The sequence below is a fragment of the Sander vitreus genome, chromosome 17, assembly GCF_031162955.1.
Source record: "Sander vitreus isolate 19-12246 chromosome 17, sanVit1, whole genome shotgun sequence".
Lineage (NCBI taxonomy): Eukaryota > Metazoa > Chordata > Actinopteri > Perciformes > Percidae > Sander > Sander vitreus.
Genome location: NC_135871.1, coordinates 17,479,733 through 17,507,517, shown reverse-complemented (window position 1 = coordinate 17,507,517; position 27,785 = coordinate 17,479,733). Strand labels below are relative to the sequence as shown.

Genomic DNA, 27,785 nt, shown 5'->3' with positions numbered 1-27,785 from the left:
GTTAACATAATGCAATTGTTCCTTTTATTGTAGGCTAATTTCAACAGGATTCATAATGTATATGATTTCTTCAGACACTGATACACACAAACAACATGCTCTGCATCTATCATGTCTTTAATATTTGAGAGCTGTAACCCGTATGAGTGCCTTCTGTCGTCCTGACTGTTCATAAAACCAGACATCAATATACCAGCAGCAGGAACGCTCCCCAGGAACCTTGAACTCTGAATCATTTTCTTATGGGGTTAATAATGAGGGGACACCGAGTCAACGACTGACATATAAAAGAATTTATTTCTCATGTGCACAAAAATAATTGGAACAGAACTGAAACAGAACAATGATTGAGGCCACAAGGCTTTCTGTATAGATTTTCACCAGAAATCCTTTTTATGTCCATGACACATCTCCTGTATCATCTTTACAACAGCAGAAGACCCATTCCTTCAGAGGTGCCCCGCTTCCTAAAGCAAAGACTCTGCCTGAATGACGGTGGCTTGCACTCTGTGCCGGTGTTTCATTTTCAGATATGTCGAGCTACACATAGACAGAAATAGGCAAATCCTAAGTGCAATTTGTAGAGGATAGCTTCTCCAGAAGAGCAGGAATGCAGTCTGTTTTTATGTTATCCGGTGCCCTCAGCAACAACAGCTAACCCTGTACCAGATGATGTATTTACTTGTGTGGAATTAAAGTCAATTTCATCTTGGATGCCCTGCCCTAAAGAGTTGTATTGGTAGAGAGAGTGGAGAGAGGGAGGAGAGATGGATGACTGGTAATAAGTGTGTTTCTATACATGGAGGCACAGATGACTGTTATTTGGATTAACATAATGCTCACAACATCTAGTAACAGCAAACAGGACAATATCTTTGATTGTTGCCAAGGACTTCAGTTTGATCGCATCTTTATTTAAGGGAATTGGTGGAGCAAAAGTGAAATGAGAAAAAAAACATTTCACACCGGAGGTTTTTTAACTTGTTAACTTTTATGCTGTTCTCCTTGGGGGTTACTTAATTTGAGCCCAACAACAAAAGATGATACAGAAAGCCATTTAACTCATTGCATAGTGACATAAAACATTATCATGACATTATCATGAAAACAAAATAAAATGACAAAGACAACCTATGTGATGTTAGCATCTGAAACCTGCTACTACAGTATATGTAGCCACAGGTTATACAGTAGTTGTGCTTTTCCTCATAGCACAACATTACATTAACACACAAATGTAATGCATGTTTTTTTTTCAGTCTGTATATCTACAAAGGGAGCCAGTACATTAGTATGATCCTGGAATGGTGTGTGTGATAATATTTACAGAGAAGAATTGTCTTCACGTTATTCACAAATCATTCTACAAAGCAGCATTTTGTTGCAACTGATGGAGTATTGAGTCATTGAATTTCACCTTTTTCATTACAGTCATATGCATCATGTTGTTCGCCTGTTGAGTTACGACATACATGTTCAGTGTTGACTACTTATTTAAAAGATAATACTGATTTATTTATGCATACATATACTGTAAATAAAATATTAAATATCAAACTAAGTCTTTGGCAAATGTAGTTAAAAGTACATTCACAAAATATTTTTTCCAAAAAGCAAACTGAATCAGTATTTCTTTTCAGTCCCAATGGAGAGTAGAACATAAATCAAGGAGGGAGGTGAATATGTGTTTGCAAAGGCAATTAATTTTGTTGAACAGGCATGAATTTACATTAAAAAAAACAGGTTTGTAAGGCAATTGTTGAAGCTAATTTACAGTTGGTTCGCTCAACTGTGTACAGCTTTCTAAACTGTGTAGGCATCTAGTGGTATGACTAAGTAGCTGAATGGATTATAACCCAGGAGAATTGAATTTGTTCATGTAGCCATAGGGCTATAGCTTACAAACTCCTCAGAAACTCGAAAGCATCGCTTTTACTCAGAAAAGGATGTTTACACAAAAAGATGTCTTCTGTCTGTCTGTCTGTCTGTCTGCCTGCTTTGTGTTTTAACACCTACACTTTCCAACATAAAGTATCAACGTATGTCTAAAATTGGTAGGTTCATTAAAATTAATTTTAAGTGAATGTACCAAATAAATTAACAAAGCTGAGGTTATAGTGCAAAAAAAGAGCAATGGATGATCATGCATGAACACGGACATTACTGGGAAATTAGGGAAATGTAACAACTACTCTGAAATAATCTTTGATAACCTTTTTACATTAAAAAATAGTGACAGAAAAACAAAAATTAAAGTATTTAAAATTCTGGCGAGGCCATTTTGTGGTCACCATGTTTTTAATACTTTGCAAAATGATTTACATTTTTACATCTGATTGTTTGCCACAGGGAGTGTGAGTCAGTAAACGTTGTAGGACATGCTGTGTTTATCTGATAATGTAGGTGGGACAGGAGAAATGGGAGCAGAAGACGTAGTCAAAGCACCAGAGTAAAGCCCTCCCTACAGTGTGGAGCCACAATCTCCTTAAGTGTCAAAGATGCCTAGCAACACTGGTTCAAGTTGCTGCATCATCAAGCTATGGGACCATTGTCATCTCCCCTGGACCTTATCTCTCTAGAGCAGAACAATACTGCAGTTCATCACATAAAAGCAATGTGAGGATCCATGAATAAAATAACAACAACAACAACAACAACAGCAATAAAGAAACAAAAATAAAAACCCACAACATTGTTTTCCACATGGTATTCTTCACACTGTTTTTCTTCAATTTATATTTTATAATATATATATATATATATATATATATTTATATAATCTCTGAAAGTCATTCTGGAAATGTTCCGGCCTGTGAGAGATTGAGGGCATGATGGGTGAGTTCTGAACGCCCGCGGGCCCTTTTGACCCAAGGTTTGTGACGCTGAAACTGGGCTAGATGCACCGGCGTCAACCTCGCCGATCCTTCCTCCACATCACGTAACATCATGGGGTTTCCTTTAGGATTCCACCTCGCTTCCCTTTGACTACAGTGTTTCTTAGACAGGGACAATGTGGAGGCCGAAGCCCTGGCCCTGCAGTTTGAACTGGTCTCCATAGTAACTAGTGGCGGTCGTAGGCAGCGGCAGCAGTGGGAGGTGCGGAGCCACGGGATGCGGCACTATAATAGTAAGGGGAACCTGAAAGTTAACAGAAGAACGAGCCGTTGGAAACCACGAGGTCAAACATCATGTAAGACGTGTGTAAAACTCCAAAGACAGAGAATACATGGAGTCAGGAGATTTATTATTATTATTATTATTATTATTATTATTATTATTATTAATGTTACAGTATGTTTAAAACTTTTTGATATATAACAGAAAGTTGCTTACTTAGTAATGCTGGATTGCTGAACCGCCATGCTTCGTTGTAAGTGGTGTATTGTGGATGAGAGTAAGGGTTTCCAGAAAAGTCCCCTCCTAGAGAACAAATCAATAAAAAGAAACATTAGCAAAGAGCTAACAAACTGAAATGACTGACAGCTTTCGTAAAAAAATAAAAATTGCCTTTACCACAAGTTACATTGCGGTTACATTACAATCTTGTCTCAAAATAATGTTTCTGCTGTTTATCCTGGCTGCTTGTATATATTGTCTCCACAGTCCCTTCAGGTGAATTGATTTTTGTTTGTTTTATTACTGTAATCCTCTGTTAGTCTTTAGGATTTTCTCTATTCTTTCCTTAAGTTAGGACTTCTGTGCTTTCCCCCTACTGCTTTTAAGTGATGATGCTTCACTTTAAAACTCCTTATAAGGTTCTCTGAGACTCTCATCCGCTCTTTGTCCTCCCTGTGTAGGTAGTGGTGGAAAGGACAGGACGCTGAGGGGATGTCAGAGAGCGATGCTGTGGGTCCACAGGTTTCCTTCTTTTACGAGACTATAAAGGCTGGGTTTTATACGAAGCTGCTGAAGAATGGCCTTTGCTTTAGCAGTGTTTGGGGCAAGTCACTAAATCTTTCACTACCAGATGACAAAAACTACAACCTCTGGATTAAAAAGGTAGCTGTGCTTGTGTGCATGTATGAGTATATCCATAGGCACTCTCCAGTGGCATATAAACCAATAATGCATAAGTCATTTTCTTAATTTCAGATATCAGCTTTTACCTCCATGTACATGTTAAAATGTTACCCTCATGCACACTGAGCTCACTTGTAAATACTGCACGCCTGCTTTGATTATTGGTCAGTGTGAAAGGAACATGTCTCAGAGCAATAAAGGGAATTGTGTTTTCAGTTGTTTGGAAGAGAGATCTACACACGCTGGCAGCTATAGCATCCCCACTGCTGGTCGTGTAACTTGAGCTCATCCCTGAGAGAGATAGTGATTTAAATATTTACAGGCCCTCCACGCCTCTGTGTTTTGACCCTTAACTGTTTGCTGTGAACCTGAACTGCAGGTTAAGTAGAGGGGAAAGAGATACGGTCTGCAGCCCTGGGTGTCCGGGGAGGCGAGGAGAGGAGCAAAAGCAGTGTTTATTGACGAGGCTGGTGAGAGTGCGCTGTGTGGACACGACGAGGGTAATGAGCGCTGGGAGCTGGAGTGTAACTGAGAGGAACTGTCCTATCACACGGCCACTGATTGTGGTGATCGCCTATCGAGTTCATCTAATGTCCTCGTCCGCAGACGCTAACCACGCGCTAACCACAGTCTAACCACAGTCTAACAAAGCTATAACAAGCTCGCTTCAATCCTTTGAGTGAAGAGCAATGCTTTAAAGTTTCTTCAGTATCTCAAATTTGTTTTTGTATGTGTTACATGCATACTGTTAAAGACATCACAGAAAAGCATTACCACTTGTTTAACTTAAAGTGACCTCAACAAGATCAACTGAAGGGGACTACCTGCTGAAAATGAAACCTGTAAAAGTCAAATTAATGGCATCGTAAAAATGGAGTAGTGCAACCTACCAGGAACCATTCCAGCGAGTGTGGAGGTGGGGTAGCTGCCTTGTCCTGTGGGGGGGACATGAGGCGGGTAGCCAGGTAAAGTGGTACTGGCCATGTCTCGACCTGCAGGCACACAGGAGGAAAATTATTACATGGATGCTTGAACACAGAAAAGTTGACAATGAATGTATATTTTAAAAGCTTTACTTGCTGGTAAAGCATAAAAACATGCTTTCTTTTTTATAGGTAAAAATAATTTCTCCCTAAATGCTGCAATCATGATATTCATATCATGAACAAGAAACACAGTGAAGTGATGCATATAGTCACAGAGAATACCAAGCAATGACAAGCTGTCACAATGCATCACACCATTACTTATAGTATGAAAGCTAATTTTGCAATATTCTAAGGAAAAATAGTTCACAAATGCTTAAAATGACCACAAACATGTAAAATGTTGCAGCATGTTACATGAAGTTGCATGTTGTCTATCCATTGGTGTCTCTCTGAACTGCTAATCCAGTCTGGGGTTGCATGGGGTTGGAACATGCATTGGGTGAAAGGTGCAACCCTGGGCAAGTCACCAGTCTATATCACAGGGTAATTTGCATGTTAATTTGAGGAAAGTTACTAACTAATTGTTTTTTATTAAATGTTCCAATCAGAGACTGACAGAGCTGTAACATTAATATACTAAAGTCCTAAGCAGCTTTTAAAACTGACAGGAGCATCGGGCCAATGAGAGCTCTGTCTGCTCCACATTCAGTCCTGTAATTAACAGTGGCAGCATCGGGTCTGGCTGGATGAAGGGGCACACAGGACAGGGACATAAACAGCCCTACGTCTCTGCCTCTGCCTCTGCACCCCCCTCTTTAAGCCTCCTCTGGCCCCTCAGACCTTGGGCCTGTCACGAGGCTGGAGGGACCAGGAGGCCTTTTGTTAACCCGAGAGATGAACAAGGGGTCAGAGCTGGAGAAAAGCAGGGTGGAGAGGGGGAGAGAGCAGTCACTGTTAATGAGCAGCAAACAGTCAGTGCTTCTGTATGCATAACAGAAGGGCCACAAAGCATGATGGGATTGATGGCTTTGCAACGTGAGAGGCAGACGCTTTAATTTGGTGTATATTTAAAAGTTATTAAAAATGAACACAGAGGTAAATCGACTGAAAAGAGTGAGCTTGATTGGGGTTTGATCTGGCTACAGGGCCTTATGGGTAAAGTTGTACCTGCTATAAAGGGCTGGCTGGCATACTGGCTGTAGCAGTGGCCGTGGGCATGGGCAGGGTAGCTGGGAGTAGAGGCATCTACAGAGAGGCTGGACTGGTGGGACAAGATGTCTGCTAGAGTAGAGTCTTCAACAGAGGAGGGGGTGAAGGGGGCAAAGGATGCCTCATGGGGCTCTCGCTTTACACACATGGAAGGTGGATATGATGGGTGAGAGTCTGCCAGGTAGAAAGAAAAGAAAAAGAAAAAAAACTAGATATAATGTAAACATGCAACCCCACACATACAGCATACATTCACTTCAGTCACTCAGATGTATGGAGGGATGAATGTATAGCTTTCTAAATGCCCAAATAACCAAAAGGAAAACTTCAGTGCAGAGGGCAAAACAAATCAAAAGTGTAACAGCAGAAGTTTGTAGATTTGTCATGCATATAGCAGAACACTACCACAGGGCAATAAATCAAACAGAGACGGGACTCCAAATCCTTAACAGATATATGGTATGAATTAAAGGAAGCCTAAAGGATGAGTAACACTAAAAGAAGTGCAATTGCTTTTATACATTTACTTCCTATCTTTTACCAACTCAAGACCAGACATTTTGTATGAATTCTGAATAGATAAGCAGTCTTAAGCAGTTGATTTGTTTTTTTTGAAAACAATAATAATCTCATATGCACCCAGCAGTAATTCATTCAACTAAGTAGAAACATACACCAGTGAAATGTTGCAACAACACATTGCGCCTGATCAATCAAGCTGAAATACGTAAAAAATTTCCCCAAGGTTTTGGGGAAAACAAACAACATAATCTCACGGCTGCTTTCTCACAACAAAATCACTCCCACAAATAACCAAACAATTGACTCGCAGACAGTTCAAAACTCTACACTTTGATCTAATTTGGCTGATGAGTCTTGGCATCTTTCATTTCACCGGCTCTGCCTCTTGAACCTATGCAATCAATGTGAGCTCTGTCTTCGGCCTCTCCACGTCTGCCGCAGAGCCTGTTCTGTTCACTGGGGCCTGTAGGGAGAGATGGCTCTTTCCCGACACCATGATAGCCTCATTAGCTGCTTCCCCCATCATTGTTACTTTACAACAGGACTGTGTGTTGCGATTCCTCATTAAGATAAGGGCTGTTTTATGAAAGGGGGATGCAACCCTGTCAGCCCTATGAACCTAATGCCAGGGAACGTAACTGACTGTTTTCCCATTGAAATCTAAAGCAGGTTCTACAAATCTCTTTGTCTTTGTGACAGCTGTAAATGTGGATTTAAACCGAGGTACTGCAATTACACAGAATACTTTCATCTTATTGAGACAAATAGGAGGGATACGGAGGGAACAGCACAATGTTTAACTATGTACATTTTTAACTTGTGATCAAATCATTAAAAAGATGGTTGCCACGAATTCCTGGAATGACCAGACATATTCTAATGAGTGGGCTTTGCATTTAATTGGATGGACCCTAAAGTTTGTCACATGCACTGCACAAGTATGTCATGAATTTATTGGAAACAAGGTCCACATATAGGGATGATTGCAAATGGCTGGCACTCAGTTCTGTACTTCAGTTAATTATATCCAACATGCACTCTGTTAAAGTCTTTAAAGTTAAAACAGCTTCACAAGTCAAGTTACCCTGAGGTTGATTTGAGTGCATAATAACCCCAATCACCCCAGAAAAAAGGCATTCATTAATATAAGATAATACAGTAGATACTTTTAGGGGTTAGCTGAAAAGCTCTATATTCAACTTACACCTTAATCAGCTGCATTACAGTTTTTACCGATGTTCACGATCACAGTGAGCTTAACCCATGACAAAAAAACATGTTGTACAAAGACATACTTAACAAGAGTTGGCCTTAATAAAAGATAAACCAATCACTGTCACAATTAAGAAAAGTGGATTGTATGAAGCTGCATGGCCCACCTTTAGTAAAAGACTGAGGGTGCCAAACATGAAGCCCAGGCCAAGTCTGTTTACACTGTATCTGAGACTTCCTGCATACTACTGTAGGCTTCGGTTTTCTCAGCGCCTGAGCAACCGTTGTCAAATAGACAGTGGTTACGACGCAACAACAACCGATACAAATGCTGCGTTCAAGACCACTGAACTTTGAAACTAATCAGACATGGTGTTGCTTATTGTCCTGGAGATGAGGCAGAGTCTGGCTAAAGGGAGCCTGTCAAATCACAGGCCCTGATGATGGAGATGGAAGATAAACTCAGGGTCCTTAGGGACTCTTCTCCCCAGCAAACACATCTCTGAGAGAGTGGAGACGCTATAGAGTTCTCCAACATCTGTCTCTGCTCCACCACTGATACCACATCTACAGACCCCATCAACCATAGAAATGGACTGTTAAGAACCTACAATGTCCCTCAGAGTGATGCGTCCAGATATAGCTACAACAGCCTTCTCTCAATTGAGCATTTCATTTTTAAACGTACACCGAGGAACTTTAGTGCGCAAACCATTTACTGGCAGAACTGTTTTTAAAGGCTGACACTCAATCTACAGAGAACTTTTTTTATTCCTACAGTATGTTCAAGATCACAGCAAAACTTCTATCTTGTGTAGGTAGGGCAAAGTCCTCTGGAGAGGAGTCTACAAAGAATGTAATGTTAAATTTACCTTGACAGAGACACATTCGTGTTCGCTTCAAGTACAGCCTTCACTCTCCTGCATTGTAGAGGTGGTCATTTATAACCACTCACACCAGAAAGGAACAAAAGAATGATTGTAAAAGGCTTCCTCCAGTTGTGAGTAAAGAATATTTGCAGGGCCAAATAGCTTGAATTCCCCATCCACATGGTTTAAAGTCATTCATTATCCAATGTGTGCTCAAAGGTTAGTGTGCTATTGTGGGGGGTGATATAAACATTCATTTCCGAGCTTGCCGCTTCTGAACTGAGACACGCCGTTTGTCACCAGGCCACACACCAGGCACCGCAAGTTAGGTGGCTGCTTGTTGTATGCCACCCAGCAGAGAATGGCTGGTACTGCCAAGTCATAAAAACGGCTCAGTGTGGTATACATTTCAGCTGAAATTTATCTGAAATAAAGCTGTGTTTTTTCACCTCATTAATACAGTTGAGGTGCAGGAGAAAGAGAAATAGATAGGAGAGAAGGTAGATAGATATAAAGAGAGATTGAAACACACGGGATCTTCGCATCTGCTCGAGTTGAAGAAGGTCAGAGGGGTGCCCATTTACACCCCAGCCTCCCCACATGCTCTAGTGAGAGTGATTATGGAGCCCCGCCTTCACAGAGACTGCTGTACTCTCATTTGGTGTAACTCTATTTAACTACTGATAAGTAGCTACAACATTATACAATCATTCGTCTCCCGTATAAAGTCTCAGGATTAGGATAACTAAAGTTAAGATGCACCAGATCTGCAGGATACTTCATGTTGCTTACTCTGTTCAGGTATCAATAAAAAACTGTGCAGACACATACATGCTGGACCAGAGCAAGAGACCAGGGGATAATCATGACATTTTGTTGCATCCATGGACACAACCAGTTGGATATGCACAATACTACTGTAATATTTGACATTTAATATAATCTCCAAATTAGCAAGCAGCTTCATTTATTATGGTTCTCTTAAGAGAAAATAATAAAATAATTTCCTTTCAAAGAATCATTGACAAATGTAGTCTTTTACAAAATGGTAACATTACAATGATTTGCATTTACATGTTGAGAATCTAAAAATAGTCATTGTGCAGGAGAAGAAATCATTTGTAAATGATTGGTGTTTCTTACTAAATTCCAGCGGTACGTTTCAGTGCCCTAAATCTCTCTGATTTGGCAGCCAACCTCCTTCCTAGGTAACCGTCTCTTTCACACATCAGGGTAAACAGAGGACACAAAAGATGGGCGACATCGCTTTTGCTCGCGCCCTTGGAACGCAAAACTGAGCACTTCATTAATCATTCATCTTTAATAGATTATGCAAATTTCAGGACATAAAAATCAACAAGATCAATAACTGTGTGAATTTTAATTGGGAGCAGAAAGCATTTAAAGAATGAATATAATCTCGTAGCTCCATCCAGTATAAGAGCGTAATGTATTGATAATTGGATCCCAGCCTAAGTGTGGAAGGTAATTTAGCATTTTTCAGCCTTGGCATACATTCCTATTTACAGGGTTTGCTAATGGCAGAAAAAATAATATTATGCAGTAACAACCTACACCCAATCAAATGCTTCATGCATTACTTTGCATAGTCATTAAAATGAAATAATAAAAGCTTACTGGATATTACTTTTGACTTTAATTGCTCAAAATACTCAGACGCATTTTCTAATGCTTGTGCTAAAGTGTGTTGTTGTCATATTCCACTCTAAGAAAAGTTTTCTTAGTTTGCATCCTCATTGTGCAATCTGTGGCCCTCACATGTAGCTTTAGGAGGCCCCCTGGCCCCCAGGTGGCTTGAAGGCCACCTGCTATGAGTGTGTTCCCCAGAGCGAGACCGCTTTCATAGGAGGAGCCCAGCATAAAAGACAAAAACACACCTTTCTTCTCTTGAGGCCCAACTTTCTGGGGCAAATCTACCTCCCACATATTCAGGAATAAAAAAGGGGTCTTTCTTTTCCCATAGCTCTGTGTCTGGGTCTGTGCTGGACTGTATGGATCATTTGAGAAGGTCCACTGCAATTTTCAATCATGCTGTCCTCCTCTTTACTTTCTCTCTCTCTCTCTCTCTCTCTCTCTCTCTCTCTCTCTCTCTCTCTCTCTCTCTCTCTCTCTCACACACACACACACACACACACACACACACACACACACACACACACACACACACACACAGTGGACTCATTGACTTTGATGCCCACTGCATAATTATGGGTGTTTTATTAAAAGACTGGCATATTACTCTGGAGTCAGTGTGGCCATCAATAAACCTAACCTCTCCTGGGAAAGAGCCTCAGCAGCCACATTGAAACAACATTTCAATTAGCCAGGCGGCCATCAACCTCGACAGCAGAGCAAAAGAAGCCATAGTGCAATACAGGGTGGGTGAGTGTGGGTAACATGATACAGATAGTTAATATTACGAGATATTCAATACACTGCACCTGCCATTACCTGTTGGATCTCAGTGGAAGTTACTATTGAAAACAGCAGCAGTTGGAAAAAACCTGTAATATCAGTGTTTCTTTCACTGTCTCATCTGTATCTGGGTCTCTCTCTCCACAGCATGAGGCAGCCAGGCAGCCACGGTGCTATTCCAACCGCTGTCAATCAACAGGCTATCATTGCCTTTGATGACAACGTCGTGTCGCGGCGAGAACAGCAGCTGTCTCTTATGAGAAATGCTCCCAGTCAATCTGTTAGCGGGCCAATCTGGGCTAACACAATAGCCAGTTAGGAGCAGCGTGTGAAAGGCCTGTAGGATTTAATGGGCTCAGATGATATATCACCTCGCTCTGTCCCTCAGAAATAAACACACAGTGCCTCAAAAAGTGGCTCAAGAGAGCTTTTTCATTTGGTGATAAGAATTTAATATCGCTGGAAAATGTGCCCGCCATCAGGAAGCGACAGTCAAAATCTTGATTACTCGATGATGACACAATATCCAGATGATTTTTTACAATGCTCCGTCAAAGTTGATCGAAGAACGTTTAAAAAAGTTAATTTAAAACAGTGGAGTTTTACATTTTAATACTTTAATCCACAAGAAAAACAGCTTAGAAGTGAAGGCGCAAACAATTGACTTATGATTATCAGTATTATCAGTTAGTATTATTAAGTGTCATAAAGTGTAATCTGGGTGTAAAGTGACAGCATAGGGCATTTTCAGTAAGTTCAGGTGCAGTATAGTCTTCTTTGTCAGCTGCTCCCATCTTTAACAGCTGCTATAGTGTGCATATATGTGTAGTGTATATATGTAACCTCTGGTGATTATGGGATTGATTGATTAGACTGATTTGCTTTATATCAGGAGGATGAGGATCCTTTTGGAAAACAGTGTGTCAGATTCACTGGTGAGAAGGGGTGGATGGGAATTTGGAAAATGGGCACGATATGCTTGGTGTTACTAAACTAAAAAACTTTTAGAGAACAGTTAGGAAGAGGCCATGAAACAATATGGAAAGACATTGCAGCAGAGCTAGATACACTATGTTTGTGTTCTCAGTACTTAGTCGACCACCTTGCTGCAGATGTTTTCGACCTGCTGCGGCTGTGTGTATTCTTTTAGGGATCAATGTAGCGTGAGTCAGATTGTACCTGTCACAACAGAGTAGCTCTGGGAGACACTGGAAGCGAGGTCGGAGCTGGCGCTGGTGGAAAGGCTCGGCTTCACATCATCCAGGCCGGCGTTCAGGGATGGGAGTGAGTACTCATTCGCCTGTAGACAAATAACAAATGCAAAAATATGTCAGTGGTGGAATGCACGTGTGAGTAAAGGTGGCAATCAAAAAGAGCAATTCACACAATTGTATACACAATTTTACATTAAATAATTTCACATTCCACCAGATTGTGCCATGATCTGGGTAATATCGCTCATGCACTGCACGCAAGCCCACTTTGTGTGTGAGATTTAGAGCCACTTTTTCAGTTATATATGAAATATGTCTGAAGGAAACCCCTAGTGTACTGAGAAAGCTGTCTGTGATCCGCTAAACTGTGTTTTCTTCTGAATATTTCCTGTATGTTCTGTGCCCCCCCCCGGCCTTGCCAACGTGTCCCAACCCTGCTCCCCATGCTTTAACAAGACCTATGATGTATGCATGCATTAGGGCTTGTCTGAGGAGAAGGCAGAAAGGGAGAGAGGGATGAGAGAGGGATTGGGAGAGGAGTGAAAGGACGGGGTGTCAGCTGGCTCTTTGTGCTCCACTGCAGTCATCCCTGTGACCAGTCAAGGGAGGAGACATTCAGGGCTTTGTTACAGGAGAGACATGTGGTGGTTTTTTAAAGGGGAGTACAACCTCAAAATGTTGTTTTGCCTCTAGGATGAACACATAAAACGGGGTTAATAAAATGATAAAATAGTGTGTATTGTTTTTTACGCCTTTCATACTTTTAGTAGTATTTTTTACTTTATATTGTAGGTTTTCATTGAATATATTTTCAACTGTGATAAAACATACTGTGCAGCTGCAGCCATCTTTCATGTTTTACAATTTTTGCAACACTGCTGCACTGCACCAGAAAACGTCATTTAAGGATCAACCAACAACAAGTCTCTAAGTCTTTATTCACTTTAATCTCAGGTTAAGACTCTGCTAGCAGCTGTGATATGAATCCTATTTGATAATGAGATGACACTTCCTGACCTGACTCTTCTTCTTGAAAAGGATAAGTGTGTTTGCACACCTTTGTGTCTGCAAGAGTTTGTGTCGGAGTGCGTGTGTGCATCTGTTTGTCTCAATGGGACAGGGGTGCCACAGGGGTGAGCTGGTGACCCCAGTCTTGTCTGCCTCTATCCCAGATAAACTCTAATTGTCTGCTTACAACTGTTCCCTGGCACTAGGCTGGATGTTCCACTCTATTCCACTGGGCCTCAGCGGCACAAGAGCCATTTTGTCATGCAGATGGGTTGTGGGCAGGGCTGGGCAGGGCTGGGCGGAGGGCGAGTGGCAAGCACAGAGAGGCCTGAATGACCTGACCACATGGCTGCCAGAAGTGTGGGAGGGATGAGGCCTATTCAGCCTGGCCTCTTCAAAATGGCTTTTTAATGCCCTGACGCAGACACCAGACAAGCCCCTAATAGCCTAATATCCCACCTTTTCACCAGTTTATGAAAAGGAGGGGGTGTTGGAAACAGGGAGAAAAAAGGAGGTGCACAGAAAGAGTGGAAAGCGGCCTGATTAATATTACATTAAATTAAAAGTGATTTTTCTGGACCATTCTGATGCCGTTTTTCTCACCCCTCCTCCACCTTTCTCTCGCCTTTTTAATACCTTCTCCTCCACTCTTTGTGATTGCAAGTCATTTCCAATTCGTTTTGGTATTGATCTTGCCGTAGAAATCACTTTGGTAATTAGCTGCATTAAGGGCTGTATAGCAGGCTGAGGGGCTGTCCCTCTGATTTATCGCCGCTGTAATTCTTCGCGATCGCGCAGAGATGAAAATGAACTCAATTAGGGCACTGCTAAGGCTGCATGGGCACCCACATAGAGTTCCAAAGGAAAAATTAATAGTCTCTTGTTGTTTAACAGTCTAATGAATGTAAATAAAGGTTATTTGCTGTAATAGGCTGAAGGCTTGTAGGCTGCTTTAAGCAAGAAGTTGTTTAGAGCTTTTTGTCACTTGTGTCAGTACGTGTACCAGTTTATTCTCTCTAAAAAGTAAAAAAAAATCAATGTAAATTATTTTACTACAACTAAAAGAGAAGAAAGAAACCAGGATGTCAGTGCAGGGCTGTACATTTCAATGTGTAGAAAGAAACCTGTGTAGCCAACCTGTTCAGGTTTGATGTGTTCTGAAGTGGGGAAGACATCAGGGTAAGAAGGACGTTCAAACACACGGTCCAGGGCCTCCAGCTGCTGCTGGGTGAAGGCGTCTGCTCGCAGGTGCTTCCTTAAACTCTCCACACTGCCCTGAGAGTCGCTGCCTGGGCCTGAGCCATCTGAGCCATCTAAAGAAAGAGGGAGAGGAATAAGGGAAGGGGAGGACAACATTCTGTATCAGGGCATAGCTCCAGTCTTTTTGACCTGATTTACCTATTCTAGCAGGCTAGCAATGTGACATAAGCATAAGGAGATTTTTTTGTTTGTTTGATCTCAATGGATGTGAGGGTGATAGCATGAGGAGCAGCAGTAAATTCAGGGAGACCCACCAGCATGTCTGCCTTTTATCTCCCTCTCTGTTCTTCACTGTCTCCCTTTCTTCCTCTCAACGCACATACACTCAGTCAGGCAGCTCTCTGCCTCCCCCCACCTCTCCTCGTGGCCACCATCAGCACGGTCATCATGTGATAGGTCTATGGTAATTGATGGATTACCTTCAGTGCAAATATATACTTGTAAGGGAGAGCGTGTATTTCAGGTTGAGAATGTAGGGCTGACGATTACATACAGAGCCTCTCATTCTGCCAGCAGGAAATGGAGGGCCATTATTTAACTGTACTATTTTCCTCCTGAACATATTACCCTTCCCTCTCTCTGTCTCTCTTTCTCTCCCTCCATCCCCCACATATTGCCTGTCTTCGGGAAAACAGAATGGAGTGGGGACGATACTCGGCCGAATGAGGACGGGGCGTCGAGGGCAAGCGTATGCATTTCCTCACTCGGTCGCACTCTATATAAACAAATGAGCCTATGCTTCCGTCGTTCCCCTGATCTCTGACCCTATCAACTTGGCCAGGGAGCCCGCTGCTACCGCTGCAGCTCTCCCTCTGCTCACTCATCAAGTCCTGAACACTGAAAGAAAAGAAAAAAATCTGCAACTAAAACCTCCAGCCAACATCCCAGGAACCTCCACTCCACTGCCTGCCTCCCGCCACCCTCCCTTCCTCCTTATACCCCGCCACCAACAGCGGATGAGGGCTTTAGCTCGCATACAAATCTGTCATTCTAAATTTGCAGCAGATTATGTTCTCTCCTGGGCGAGCCAGCGGTGATATATGATATGCAAGGCCGCTATTGATTGCCTGATCCGCCAGCAGAGGAGGGAGGCGAAATGAACTTGGAATGAACATCATGCCTCAACTCATTGTGCGTATAATACTCTACTTAATCCCACATTTTTCTGTGCTATGGAATTCAATTGATCAATCATGTTCCACTGATGGTACCATTTCAGGGGCGTTATTGCCATTCTGCTCGGCTGCTTGACCTTTTTTCAATGGCTGAGGCCAGAGGATGAACCCGACTCGCACCAAGAAATAGATCCATGGAAAGAATGGAATAGAGGACTGCGATTGGGTATGAGTGTGTGTACGTGTAGATGGGAGAGTGTGTGTATATGTGTGTTTCTCTGCTAAAATATATTGACTTTAGCTTTGTGTAACATTTGTGAAGGAATCAGTTTTTCCTACCATCAGTTAACCGAATATTTTAGCACATGCTTTATTTTCAAACAGCTCCCTTGGGTGAAGGGTTGGGGTTGCATCATTAGTGTTGTTGTAAGAAACTCAATTGTTGTTTGTGGTACAGAAGAAAATGGAGTAATTAATTACCTCGTATCAGCTGGTCTGAGAAAAGAGGCAAGCTTGATCAATAGTGTTTGTCATTCACTGTGGAGGAGCATGCTTATACTCAGCACCGCTCACAAACTTAATCAAGCCTTCTGAACTGGCTGCAAAACGACATAGATTCCCATCAGGACACTTTTCAGTGCACTTTCTGTGATCTTAGCGTAAAGAAAAGCTAGCAAAATTAAAAACCCAATTTTGGAACCCACTAATTGATTGACAGGCATTTTAACACAAGGACTAACAGTAAACAGCTAAATCTATATTAGCAACACTATGAGGTTTGTTTACAACAGTAATGTTTTAGAAATGTGAGTAAAACAGGCCTATATGTAATCATGGTTTCACAATTTGCAGTTATGTATGTAAATATATTTCAAATGTATGCGGTCAAAGAATTACTGATTTGGCCTTTAAATAGAAATAATACTAACTAATTTATTTTCAGAAATTGCCATTAAAGGTTCATGTTTGACATATATCACAAGATAGCTGCAATAAATCAGATTCATCCTTTGACAGTCAGCGTGTCAAGTGGAGTGTGAATCCCGACTGTCAGACCGCGTGTGCGTGTGTTTATGTGTGTGTGTGTGTGTGTGTGTGTGTGTGTGTGTGTGTGTGTGTGTGTGTGTGTGTGTGTGTCACTGACTGGCTTCATTTTCTCAGTGTTTCTTCAACCCCTTTGGGTGTCTCAGCAGGTATTCTTTTATCACTCCCACATCACCAGCTGACTGCATCTCTTCGTTTTAACACCAAAGTGTTAGGAGACAAACCGAGATAAAAAACAAGACTCTCCAACGGTGACATTCACACATCTACCCTAAAGCAATGTGCTTTCTGGTAAATACTTTCTTTTATCACCTTGAACAGACGGAAGGTGTTTGACCCCCTTCTAAAAGTTTTATATTTTACAATGATTTATTTAAACATTTTAAGTGGACTTTGTACGTTCGTTTTCTAACTAATATTCACACTCATTTCAGCCATTTGTACACACACACATACAGCGTTAATCAATGGCAGTAGCTACTGTGAGACAGACCACAATGGTATCAAAAGCTGTTGTGTTTTGCTTTGTCTCTAAGGGGGATATTAATGTCCTGCGGTGGCATAGTGGCACTTTATGTCCTTCTTTCATCTCCCCTGTCTCTCTGATAAGATAACTCAGTGGAGAGTAGAGGTAGGGGCTTGTTTGAAAGGCAAATTAATTCCTGCACACTGCCTGGCTCTCTCCGTAAATCAATGACACAGGGTTTCCTAGATCAGAGGCTGCGAGTCCTCTGCTGATAGGTGAAATGATGCTATCGCAAATTGTGGTATAATTTGTTGATGTTTTAAAAAATGCAGTTATGCTTGATAAAAAAAAGAGAGCACAAACAAACTGGTATACCCAGAGGGTGAACACTCCTTCCCTGTAAGCTAGCTATATTTATGAAACCTCTGAAGCGGAAAGGAGAGAGGTGGGGTTGGGGAGAGAGAGGGAGAGAGGCAGAAACACTGCCATGGCTGTTAAGATCCTGTTATGTTGTGGCGTGTTTAAGAGCTTTATTAATTCGATTTAGCATCACCAACCAGTGTACTGACTGTCAGCAGGCATAGTGATGCTTATTTGATATTTACCCTCACTGCCATCACTGAGGCTGCGTCGATAGTATTTTTGAAGCAATCTAGTTATTTTATTTACTTTCATTTAAAGTCTTAGATCCGGGCCAAAGCAGAACGTTTATAATAAATAAGTAAAACTATTTGGATACAGTTTGTGAGTTTATAACATAATTAAGAGGGTGGCTGTAGATCAGGTGGGAGAGAGAGTCGGTCTTTAACTGTAAGCAGAGAAAAGTGTAAAGCAGATTGCTGCACCACAAACTAGGAAAATGAAACTATTTGGTTTGCATTGGAAATAAGTTTAAATTATATTGTATCCCCCTTGATAAAAAAGACTTGATAGAAAAGATACGTTTCCTTTTTTAGCATGACTTCATTCCCATCTCTTGTTTTTCTTTGTCCTCATCTGCTTTCATCTCTACCTTCCTCTGGACCAGTCTGCCGTTTAGCGTTGCTACCCTGTGTGGGCGAGTATTTGTGGAAATGCAATTAACGTATCCCCTCTTTTCTCTTGCCTTTTCTCCCTCCTCAAGCTGAGTAATGCATCGCTCCATTAATTCTCGGCATCGCTGCCCGTAATTGACTTTTCTCTGACACGATTCCTCTTCATTGAGTGAATTCCCTCTCCTTATATTTTTTGTGACGGATCTCATTGTATATTGTTTACAACTGTACGTTGGGTCTCACGCTCATGCAGCCACGTTGCTGAATGCAAATGGTTAACCTGCAAGACTTGGGAAAGAAGAGGGGGACGATAAGAGGAGAGATGAAATGTTGAAGAGAAAGAACGACAGAGAAAGAGGAGAACGAGGGGGAGAAATGCAATGTAGACCCTTTTGTTTCCTCCTCTACTGTCGGGGCCCTAACAGCTTCTTGTCTCTATGTTACGCTCTGTGGCCCCTCTCAAACCTGGGCTTTTCTCTCACACACACACCCCATCAGGGCCATCATGGTGCTCATGATTCCATTTATTTCTGTCTCGCTCTGGATGCATTTATTTTCTAAAGTGATCCTCTATTGACTCATTGTCATGGACTGGCTTGACTAGCCAACCAGTGTGGGCTGGGGTTCAAATCCATAAACTAACTGATTCAAACTCCACAAATGGGTCATATGTGTTAAAAGATACACACCGGACAATCTCCAAAAGGGACAAATATCAAATTTGAACAAATCAAAACAGTGACTGTATTCAGTTTTTCCTCAAGCTATTGAACAAGGTGGATATGACTCTGGCTGCTGGGTCGATCGTTTTTTTATGTCAAGAATGAACAACCTGCAGGGCCATATTTTTTTCTCCACGCTCACACTCTCATCAGCTCCTTCTACACTCATCCCACACCCACGCTACAATCACAAGTTATGACCTTTGCTTTCTTCATCGAATTTATCACTGTAGCTCCCTGCCTGTCCTCCCCAGAGCTCCGCTTGGCTCCATCCAGGACATGGTTAACCAGCGATGAGAGAAACATACAGTTAGGTCACATCAACCTACCTGCATACAGCAGCAAGGTCAGGAGTAACCTGTCATTGTGTGCTAGATTAGTAAAACACTGAATTTACATAAAACTGCAGCTCAACTCAATCTCCTTTAAAACATTGGAGCAGGTATGTCTCAGAAAATTAAAAAAATGTTCAAAATCATCTTCGAGAAATGACTGGAAAGCCCAAGCTTTAGCACTGTAATACAAATTTGACAGCAATTGTCACCCAACCCTCTCTGTCTTTTCTTGGCTTTTACTTCCACCATAGGTTTAAATGACTAAGTGAGAGCATGCTGTACAACAGGCTAATTTCCCCACTTCACTATTAATGCATTTGGCAGGAACAACATTCCATTTCCTGTAATGAGATACACAAATAAATCTGGCTATGGATAGATTCGGGCTGGGGTGGTGGTGGTGATGGTGGTGGGAGTGTGTGGGGGGGGCAAGGAGGGGGCGCACTGACACGCATTCTCCCAGCACTGGCATAATTGGTATCGCTGCTTGCAGACATGCAAACCAATCTCTCCACAGATAGGGCTGAGACTCTCTCTTTTCCCCCCTTAAGGCTATTTCTTTTGTCTTTTCGATAGCTTGCACATCCAAGATAGAGGGAGGGAGGGGAGGGGAGATGTTAATTTGTGAATTAATAGCTTTTCTCTGCAGAATTGCAAATTCTTTTAAATGTCACTATGCTCACTGTGTGAGGAGCATCTGAAGCCACGGAGTTACAAACAGACACACGTAACACACATTTCCATGCATAGGTGTGTGTATATATGCATGCACAAATCCTAAAACTAATTCTTGCTCAACTCTCATTGAGGCTGCCAGGACCTCCTTCTTCCCTCCATAGCTCGTAAAAGCACGTTTTTTTCTCTCATTCCGCTGCTCCTCTATCTCTCTTTCACCTCCTCCCATCTTCACTCGAAGCCGTCCAGTGTAACATGCTACTTTTAATTTGCAATAACACATGACAAGGACAGATTAATGGCTCTTATGGCACCTATGTCCCTGAAGCTCGTCTTATGGGGACCCAGTGTACATAACGCGTGTCACACTACATTATCTCTACAGCCCTCCAGTAATGGGGACCTTTTTCTTCCTCAAAGGGCTAACGCTGACTTCAGCCACATCGGGATCACACCTCACCAGCATCAAAACACCAGCGGTACAAGGACTGTGCAATGCTTTTTTTCATGTTCACCATGGTCAAGTTAACACAATCAAGCTTCCAATCTTTGATTGGTTTACAGACATGCAACAAAGTCCAGTGAGTCATCTGTAGAATATTCTAAACCACATGAAAACTCCTTGTTGCGCTAGGTCTCCCCATCTTTTAATGTATTTATTCACGTACTTATCTATTCACGCATTTATGTATTTACTAAGTTATGTTAACATTTCAGCAGGTAACTTTTTGCTAGATGGGCCACTAGCAGCTTTGTTTTGTAAAATAACAACAATGCTGAAATAATTGAAGAAAATGTGGGCAATTGAAAATTAACATAAATAACTAATCACAAGGGCTGCAGTGGATCTCTTGACAAATTAAGGGGAAATGCCAAGGTCAGAATTATTAAAAACTAATTTTTTTAGTTTACAATAAAATTGTTGTTGAAAAGCTACAGCTATCTTTACCTAAAGGTTATAAATAAGCTAGCCTGTACATTATTGTATATTGAACTGCATGCCATTACATGGAAAACATGATTTTCCACAGTCACTTTAGCTTAATTCATTTTAATTTCTCGGGAGATTATTTATTGGAAAAATCTCTCCGTCCCCATAAACTCATAACCCTGGAAGAGTAAAAACAGTAATTGAGAGGAAAGTAGTGTGATCTGATTGACCAAAGCAAAAAAGAAGGTTATCTAACTTCAACTTACAATGTCCTATTTTCCTTCCATCCAAGTGGTTGCCACTCCAGAGAACTAAAGAGACAGAAACATAAAAGAAGGAAGTGGCCTGTTTTGATGAGTGCTCTTTGAGATCATTTTCAACCATTTCATCCCATCAGCCACCTCAAAGCAGTACCACATAATCACACACACACACACACACACACACGCACACACGCACACACAGGCACACACACGCGCACACACACACACACACACACACACACACACACACACACACACACACACACACACACACACACACACACACACACACACACACACACACACACACACACACACACACACACACACACATACACACACACCCCTCCCTGCCTCCACCGGTCTGTTCCTACACCTGTTCAGGCCTCCACCGGGGACATGTTAATTCATAGGCATTAAAAAAGCCAATTGTTTGCGAAACCGATAATCTATTAGCCCTCAGGCCGTGTGTGTCCACTCTATTGCCTTGCCTAGGAATGTGAAATTCTGTCTTGAACCGTATAGGCTTCCATTTAATCTTTGAGCATATCTAGGTCTATTTTCTTGCCCTGGTAGTGTAGTATACAGTCTTACCAAACTATTTCATTTTTGATTGTTTCAATGCTGTTCAGAATAAAATATAATTCAGTAAAAAATTCATCTACGCATCTTAACAGTGCAGAATATTAAATGACTGGTATGTAACTGATAGTATCAAGGCCAAGATTCACAACAGAGCTTCTCTTTCTGTCTTTTGTTAAGTTACAGAGGAGCAGCAGCCCTGATGCCTTGCCAAGGGGGATTAGAGTTGTATGACAGCTATATGTGATATCTACAGTACGTCTGAACATGGTTTAAAATTGAGATGCAGCTCTGTAGGCGTATGGTAAAACGCAAGGCATCAAAAAGCTGATTGAATCGCAACTCTCTCTCAACACTCGCCCTGTCTGATATACAACATAACAAGTCACTGCAGACAGCACACAGAAACACACATGGCTGCAGCGCTGTCATAAATGCCATCTTCACACACAGAGACAAAAGTAGGAGACGAGTGATGGAGAGAATTACTGCAAAAGGATGGAAAACAAAGGGATCTTGTGTCTCCCTTACCATCGTCACGTTTCCTCTTCTCGCCGTTGGAGCGGGGGATACCCAGAATGCCGTTGATGGAGTAGGATCCTACGGGATCGTTGGAGGCGCTGGTCACAGGGGGCGAGGCAGTGCTGGGCACTGATGGAAAAAGCTGAGTTAGTGTGTTGGTAAAGTAAGTGTGTTTATTCAGGTGCATGTGTATGTGAAAATGCATGTTAGTGTTCATGTTTAGGTGTTTTCCTCCTGTTTCAGCAGCTCTGTTCAGCTCATTTGACTGTGCTGTAATCTGTGTGTAGCCTTATTCACGCTTACCTATGGTGTGGCCGGGCGTGGAGAGCGGCGTAACAGATCCGTCAGGGGACGGGTGGAATTGCTGCTGGACTTTGGTGCGGATAATCCTGGTAAAGTGAACAACAGACATGGATCAATCAATACTGTTTCCAGAGCATGGAGATTTCACACCAGCCCGGCCGCCCCGGGACACTTAAACACAGCACATCACGTCCACTTACGCCTGTGCATGTACAAATGCTCCATCGTTTGGGCCGCTTGTATCCTGATATTCAGGCCCCTGTCACAAATAGCCAATCTCAGGGCTTTAGGGGCAATCTCTCTGCACCTGTGTGAGGCTGAATAGGGGCTGCCCCCTGAGATTGTGGATTCAATCTAGCTGGATTCTGAGGTTAGAAATATGATAAAGTCCCTATACCAGTAAGATGTGATGTGGCGGGAAAGTCTTCATTGCACTTTGGTCTGAATGATCTTGCAAACAAAGCATGAAATCACATCAATTCACCTCAATGATCAGCTTCACTGGCTCTACCTGGCCAACTCTAATAATCTCCCTCTCCTGCTCCCCACTCCCTTTTTTCTCCTCGCTCTCCCTTTACTCTCTCCATCTCTCACACTTGATCTTTCACTCCTCTCTCTCCCAACCTCATCCCCTTTTCTCATTTCTACTCCACTGTCCAATGTGCTCTCCGTTTTACTGTACTTTACAATGCCTGTCTTTTAAACCCCTCTTCTCTTTCTTTTCTTTTTTCTATCTTCACTCTTCTCTATTTAATTTCTTTATTCCTCCCTGTATTCTCTGTCACCTCTCTGGTGTCTGTTGTAGTTTTTGGTCTTTTTGTTGCTCAATGTAGCAAACAGGAATTCTCCAGGCTCACTGAGGATCAGAGCTATTGATTGGGACTCTGGGATAGAAAAGTTGACGACGAATGGCGGAGAGGAACAGCAAATGCAAATGGTGATCTATAAATTATATGTGACAGGAAAGCAATAGTGTCTTATTGGCCCAACCAGAGACCACTGCCACATCGATGTATTTTAATCTGTGGTGCACTTTGAAATAAATAAGCATAAAATAAAAGAAGAAGCATCACAATAATCTGAAAACTTTAAAGATGACAAAAATATGAGGCCTTAGAAATAATGTTACATTTTTAAAATTGAGGATTTTTGGAAAGGTACAGTGGGTTTTACACAAGCTCAGCTTTAGCTCTTATGGGACATGATCCTATTACATTAAACTATAGTAATCTTTTGATTGACAGATGAACGTGAGAACATTGAATAACAGACAGCGTTGTATACAGACAAAAATCCCACATGGAAGCCATCTTACTCAAGAGGTGTGACAAAAACAGACTTTTACAGACTGCAGATGAGGCAAACGACATTCACATGTGCATGCAGCATCCAGCAATGAGCTATCAATTCTGAATCAAGGCGGCTATGGAGTTAACTTCCTTGGGGGCAAAAATGTACATCATGCACTTTTCATTCCCCTCGCTATCTCATGTGTGCGCCATACTCTCTCCTTCAGGCAGGGCAACAAAGGCTAGCCTCCTCCAGAAAACACACATCAATATTTTATTTGAATTGCTAACATCTCACCACAACAGTTATCTGACCTCATGACTCGAGGGAGCCTCATAAATTCAAGGACTTTGTTTCAAGTCTATGTTGTTGATATTGAATAAGCAATTTGGATGGGTGAATTAACGACTTTGGTGTTTGGGTGTTGTAAAAAAAAACAAAAATCCCCAAAGAAAGATTAAAATGTGGATCAATATGATTGAAAGCCGCTTAGGACCTGATGGTTATGCCTCTGTCCACTGGGCATGTTGCAGAGGGGAGAAATTCCTTTCTGCGGCAACAAAACAAAGTGCAACCCAGTCTCTGTGTAATCTTTAATAATTAATGCAGGAAAAATGTGTTTAAAGCCAGGACATCCTCTTTAGAGCAGAGGTCATCCCGTTAACCACAGAGACCACCAGAGGTCTTTCTCTCCCCCTGCCTGCCTCTTATACTTCTCTTCCTCACTTTCTCCCTCCTCCACATATTTCCCAATCCTCCCTTGAAGACCAACAGTGAGAAACAAAGACAACCATAGACATTCAAAATAGCCTGTAATGTGAACATTAGAGTAAACTATTACTCAAGTTAAGGTTAGATTTCAAAATACTCATTTTGCATTTTGTTTTTAAATATGCTGTAAAATAAAAATCAACTAACCTTTCTTAAACGCTAATATACATTTTGGAGAGGAATTCAAGAGAGGAGCTAACTGACTGTTATGTTGTGATTTTTAAAGTTTTGTGAATGTTTTAAAAACAAAAAATGCAGTTTTGTACATTGCCACACACACTGATGTTAATTATTAATGTGCAGGCCAACTTTGTTTCAAAGGACAACATTTCTCCTAATAGTGCTGTTCCACACAGCTCAAACCAAACAGATGGTCAGAAATGTTTTCTAGTAACACATAAAACATTGCCTCCACACACCCTTAAATACATTTCCTTTTGGTTTTAGGAACAACAGGTGAAAACAGAAAACGGGCCAAAAGACCTGTTGAAACCATAATTTCCATATCTGATTTTAGATTTTTTTTCTCTCTCTTTTTTGGTAAAGATTCATCCATCGCCTGCATTTAGCTGGATGTGTTATGAGACTCTCTTCAGCTCATTAAAATGTAATGCTGATGACCAGCTCTCTGGAACAGTGCCTCCTAACCAAAGTTCATCACTCGCAGGCACTATGGGGATTTTTTTCACTTTGCACACATGCACTGGGGCTTTTCACCGGAGTCCTCTGTCTAAAGATACTTTGTCCACTGCTGTCCCGCTTCATGTGGTAAGGTGAAGGTGTAGGGTGTCTGCTGCTTTAGCTGCTTCAGTGGAACAGAAACTCTTTTAAAGTCCATTTACCCCTAAATCAACACTGCTGATTTTCTAGGGTCAATATTTTTCTAGATTCATTCCACTGTAATTAAAACAAATAATAATTATTAATATTATAATAATAATTATGTGTGATTAAAACCGGAATCATTTATAATATAGGCCTACATTATTTAAAATTGTCCAAGACTAAATGTGTGATCTGTTGTCGCTCCACATTCACCTTGGTGTTGGAAAACAGAGCAATTGGTTGGCAATAAAGAGGCTGCTGCCGCCTCTGTTGCAGTGTGGTCCGCCTATTGAACGACTTTGTTGGGTATTTCCCTCCGACTCTGGATCTGGTTACGCGGTATTGATCGGTTTTTATCGAGACAGATGTGATTCTTCGTGGCCCCATCCTCAGCTCCCGTGCTGGCTGTGTTGTGGAGGGCCGCACAGGAGATTGAATTGCACTTGTGAGACCACCAACGGATAGGCTCGGCTGGGACTGACTATAGTTCAGCCTTGTATGTGAAGATGAAATAGCGATCTGCTATATTTCAGAGCGGATTTAACCCATTTACGCGTGGGGTTTTCCCCCTTGTTTCTCATCTGATTTTCTTTTTGTATTTGGCTCACTCGAACATTTTCTCTTACGTGTATGCACACATTTAGAAATACACACACACAAAAAAAGCTCTGTTTCAGTGAGAATTTACGCACATTGGGACGATTCGACATATAGGCCTACTTTTAATGATACAATGCAATTATTTCCACCTACCTGTTGATGGATGAAACGCTGGGGACAGTGTCGTTGTCGCAGACGCCCTCAGCCAATAGTCGGTCCCTTATCTCCCAAGCGAACATGGTTGGATTCTGGCGCTTATAGTCAGCAATTTTATCCACCACTTTCGGAGTTGCAACCTTTGGTTTGGAGCCACCAATGACTCCGGGTTTAATACTGCCGGTTTCGTAGTACCTGCATGGGGACAGAGGGAATGTTCCTGAATGGATCCCTCCTTACAGTAATTCAATAATCCAGTCTGATTGATGGGAAGGTGGCTTAAATATCGTTTGTGTGGAAATAAATCTTCGCCGAGCTTCTGCAGTTATATTGGGCAACAACAAAAAAACTACAAATATGATGGCGGCTTTAATCTATTAATTGCTGTGGAAGTGTGCTGTAATATGGCCCTAATTGAGTGTCAGCTGGAAGGTGAACAGAGCGGATTTTCAACGAAAAGCAGTGTAATTAAAATCACACAGACAGAACAAAGAACAGTTTAGCTGTAAAAGGCACAGTTTAGACCTCATTTCCAGTTCCCATGAGCTTAGCATGCACGACATGCCACCACGACCTATTGGTAAATGTTGGTGACAAACATTCAGTGTGTGTGAAATGAAATACCTCTGAAATGCCTTCTGATAGCTGAAAAAAATATATTTCAAAATATTATCTCACAGCATTTGTGCTCTGAAGTAAAATAATGTAGAGCTAATTTATCGGGTTTAAAGTACCTTTTACACTGATAAAAAAATATATACGAACCTAACGTGTGTATTTATGGTATTTTTCCAAAGGATTATGGAACTTAAAGGTGAGTTTATAATGGCCGTAGACTGTGTTGTTTTTCTTAATCTGCTAGTAATATTCCACCATGTGTCTGTAGACCTGAAAAGTCAGTTTTCAAGTGATCTCATGCTACTTTATACACTTTCTTTATCACCTGTCTCATATAATATTAACACAGCCTCATATTCCTCCGAGATATTTTTTATCCTTAATGCTTAGCTGTTAACTCTCCTCCGAAAATGTATTTCATGATTATGATGCTTTTCTCTTGCAAGGCTGCAGGTGATGGATAGAAAATCTCGGACGCAGAACTGCTGTGTTCAAGCAGAAAGAAAGAAAGATAGAATAAAAAAAAAATGGCCTGCCTATATAACCGATGACTGAGGCTGAAATAGAGCTGGGTGCGCATATAGCTACGAGCTATAGAAGATTGATGTTTGACACACATAGGGCTCTGTTGCTGTAGTGGATCCCCCCTTTTACCTGCCGAGGATTTTGCTGACACAGCCGTGACTGACCCGTAGCTGTCTGGAGATGTCGCAGGGCCGGACGCCCTGGTGGGCCAGCTCCACGATCCGCTGCCTCACCACGTCCGGGAGGGGTCTGCCGTTCACAAACACCCCGCCGAGCTGGTTCACACCGCCGTGCCCTGCGTGGGACACAACAGCAGCACAGGGGAGCAT

At 41.8% G+C, this 27,785-nt stretch overlaps 1 protein-coding gene across 1 annotated transcript; it reads right to left on the bottom strand.

Moving 5' to 3' along the window:
* Positions 1 to 319: 319 nt before the first annotated feature.
* pax2a (paired box 2a) lies at positions 320 to 27,785 on the bottom strand. The gene is made up of 11 exons (XM_078273760.1): positions 27,586 to 27,785; positions 26,311 to 26,508; positions 22,672 to 22,757; positions 22,378 to 22,497; positions 21,268 to 21,312; positions 14,557 to 14,732; positions 12,377 to 12,497; positions 6,117 to 6,332; positions 4,911 to 5,012; positions 3,334 to 3,420; positions 320 to 3,119 (listed from the first exon to the last, which is right to left on the bottom strand). Exons 1-11 carry the CDS (start codon positions 27,783 to 27,785, stop codon positions 2,998 to 3,000), a joined length of 1,473 nt encoding a protein of 490 aa, XP_078129886.1. The 3' UTR covers positions 320 to 2,997.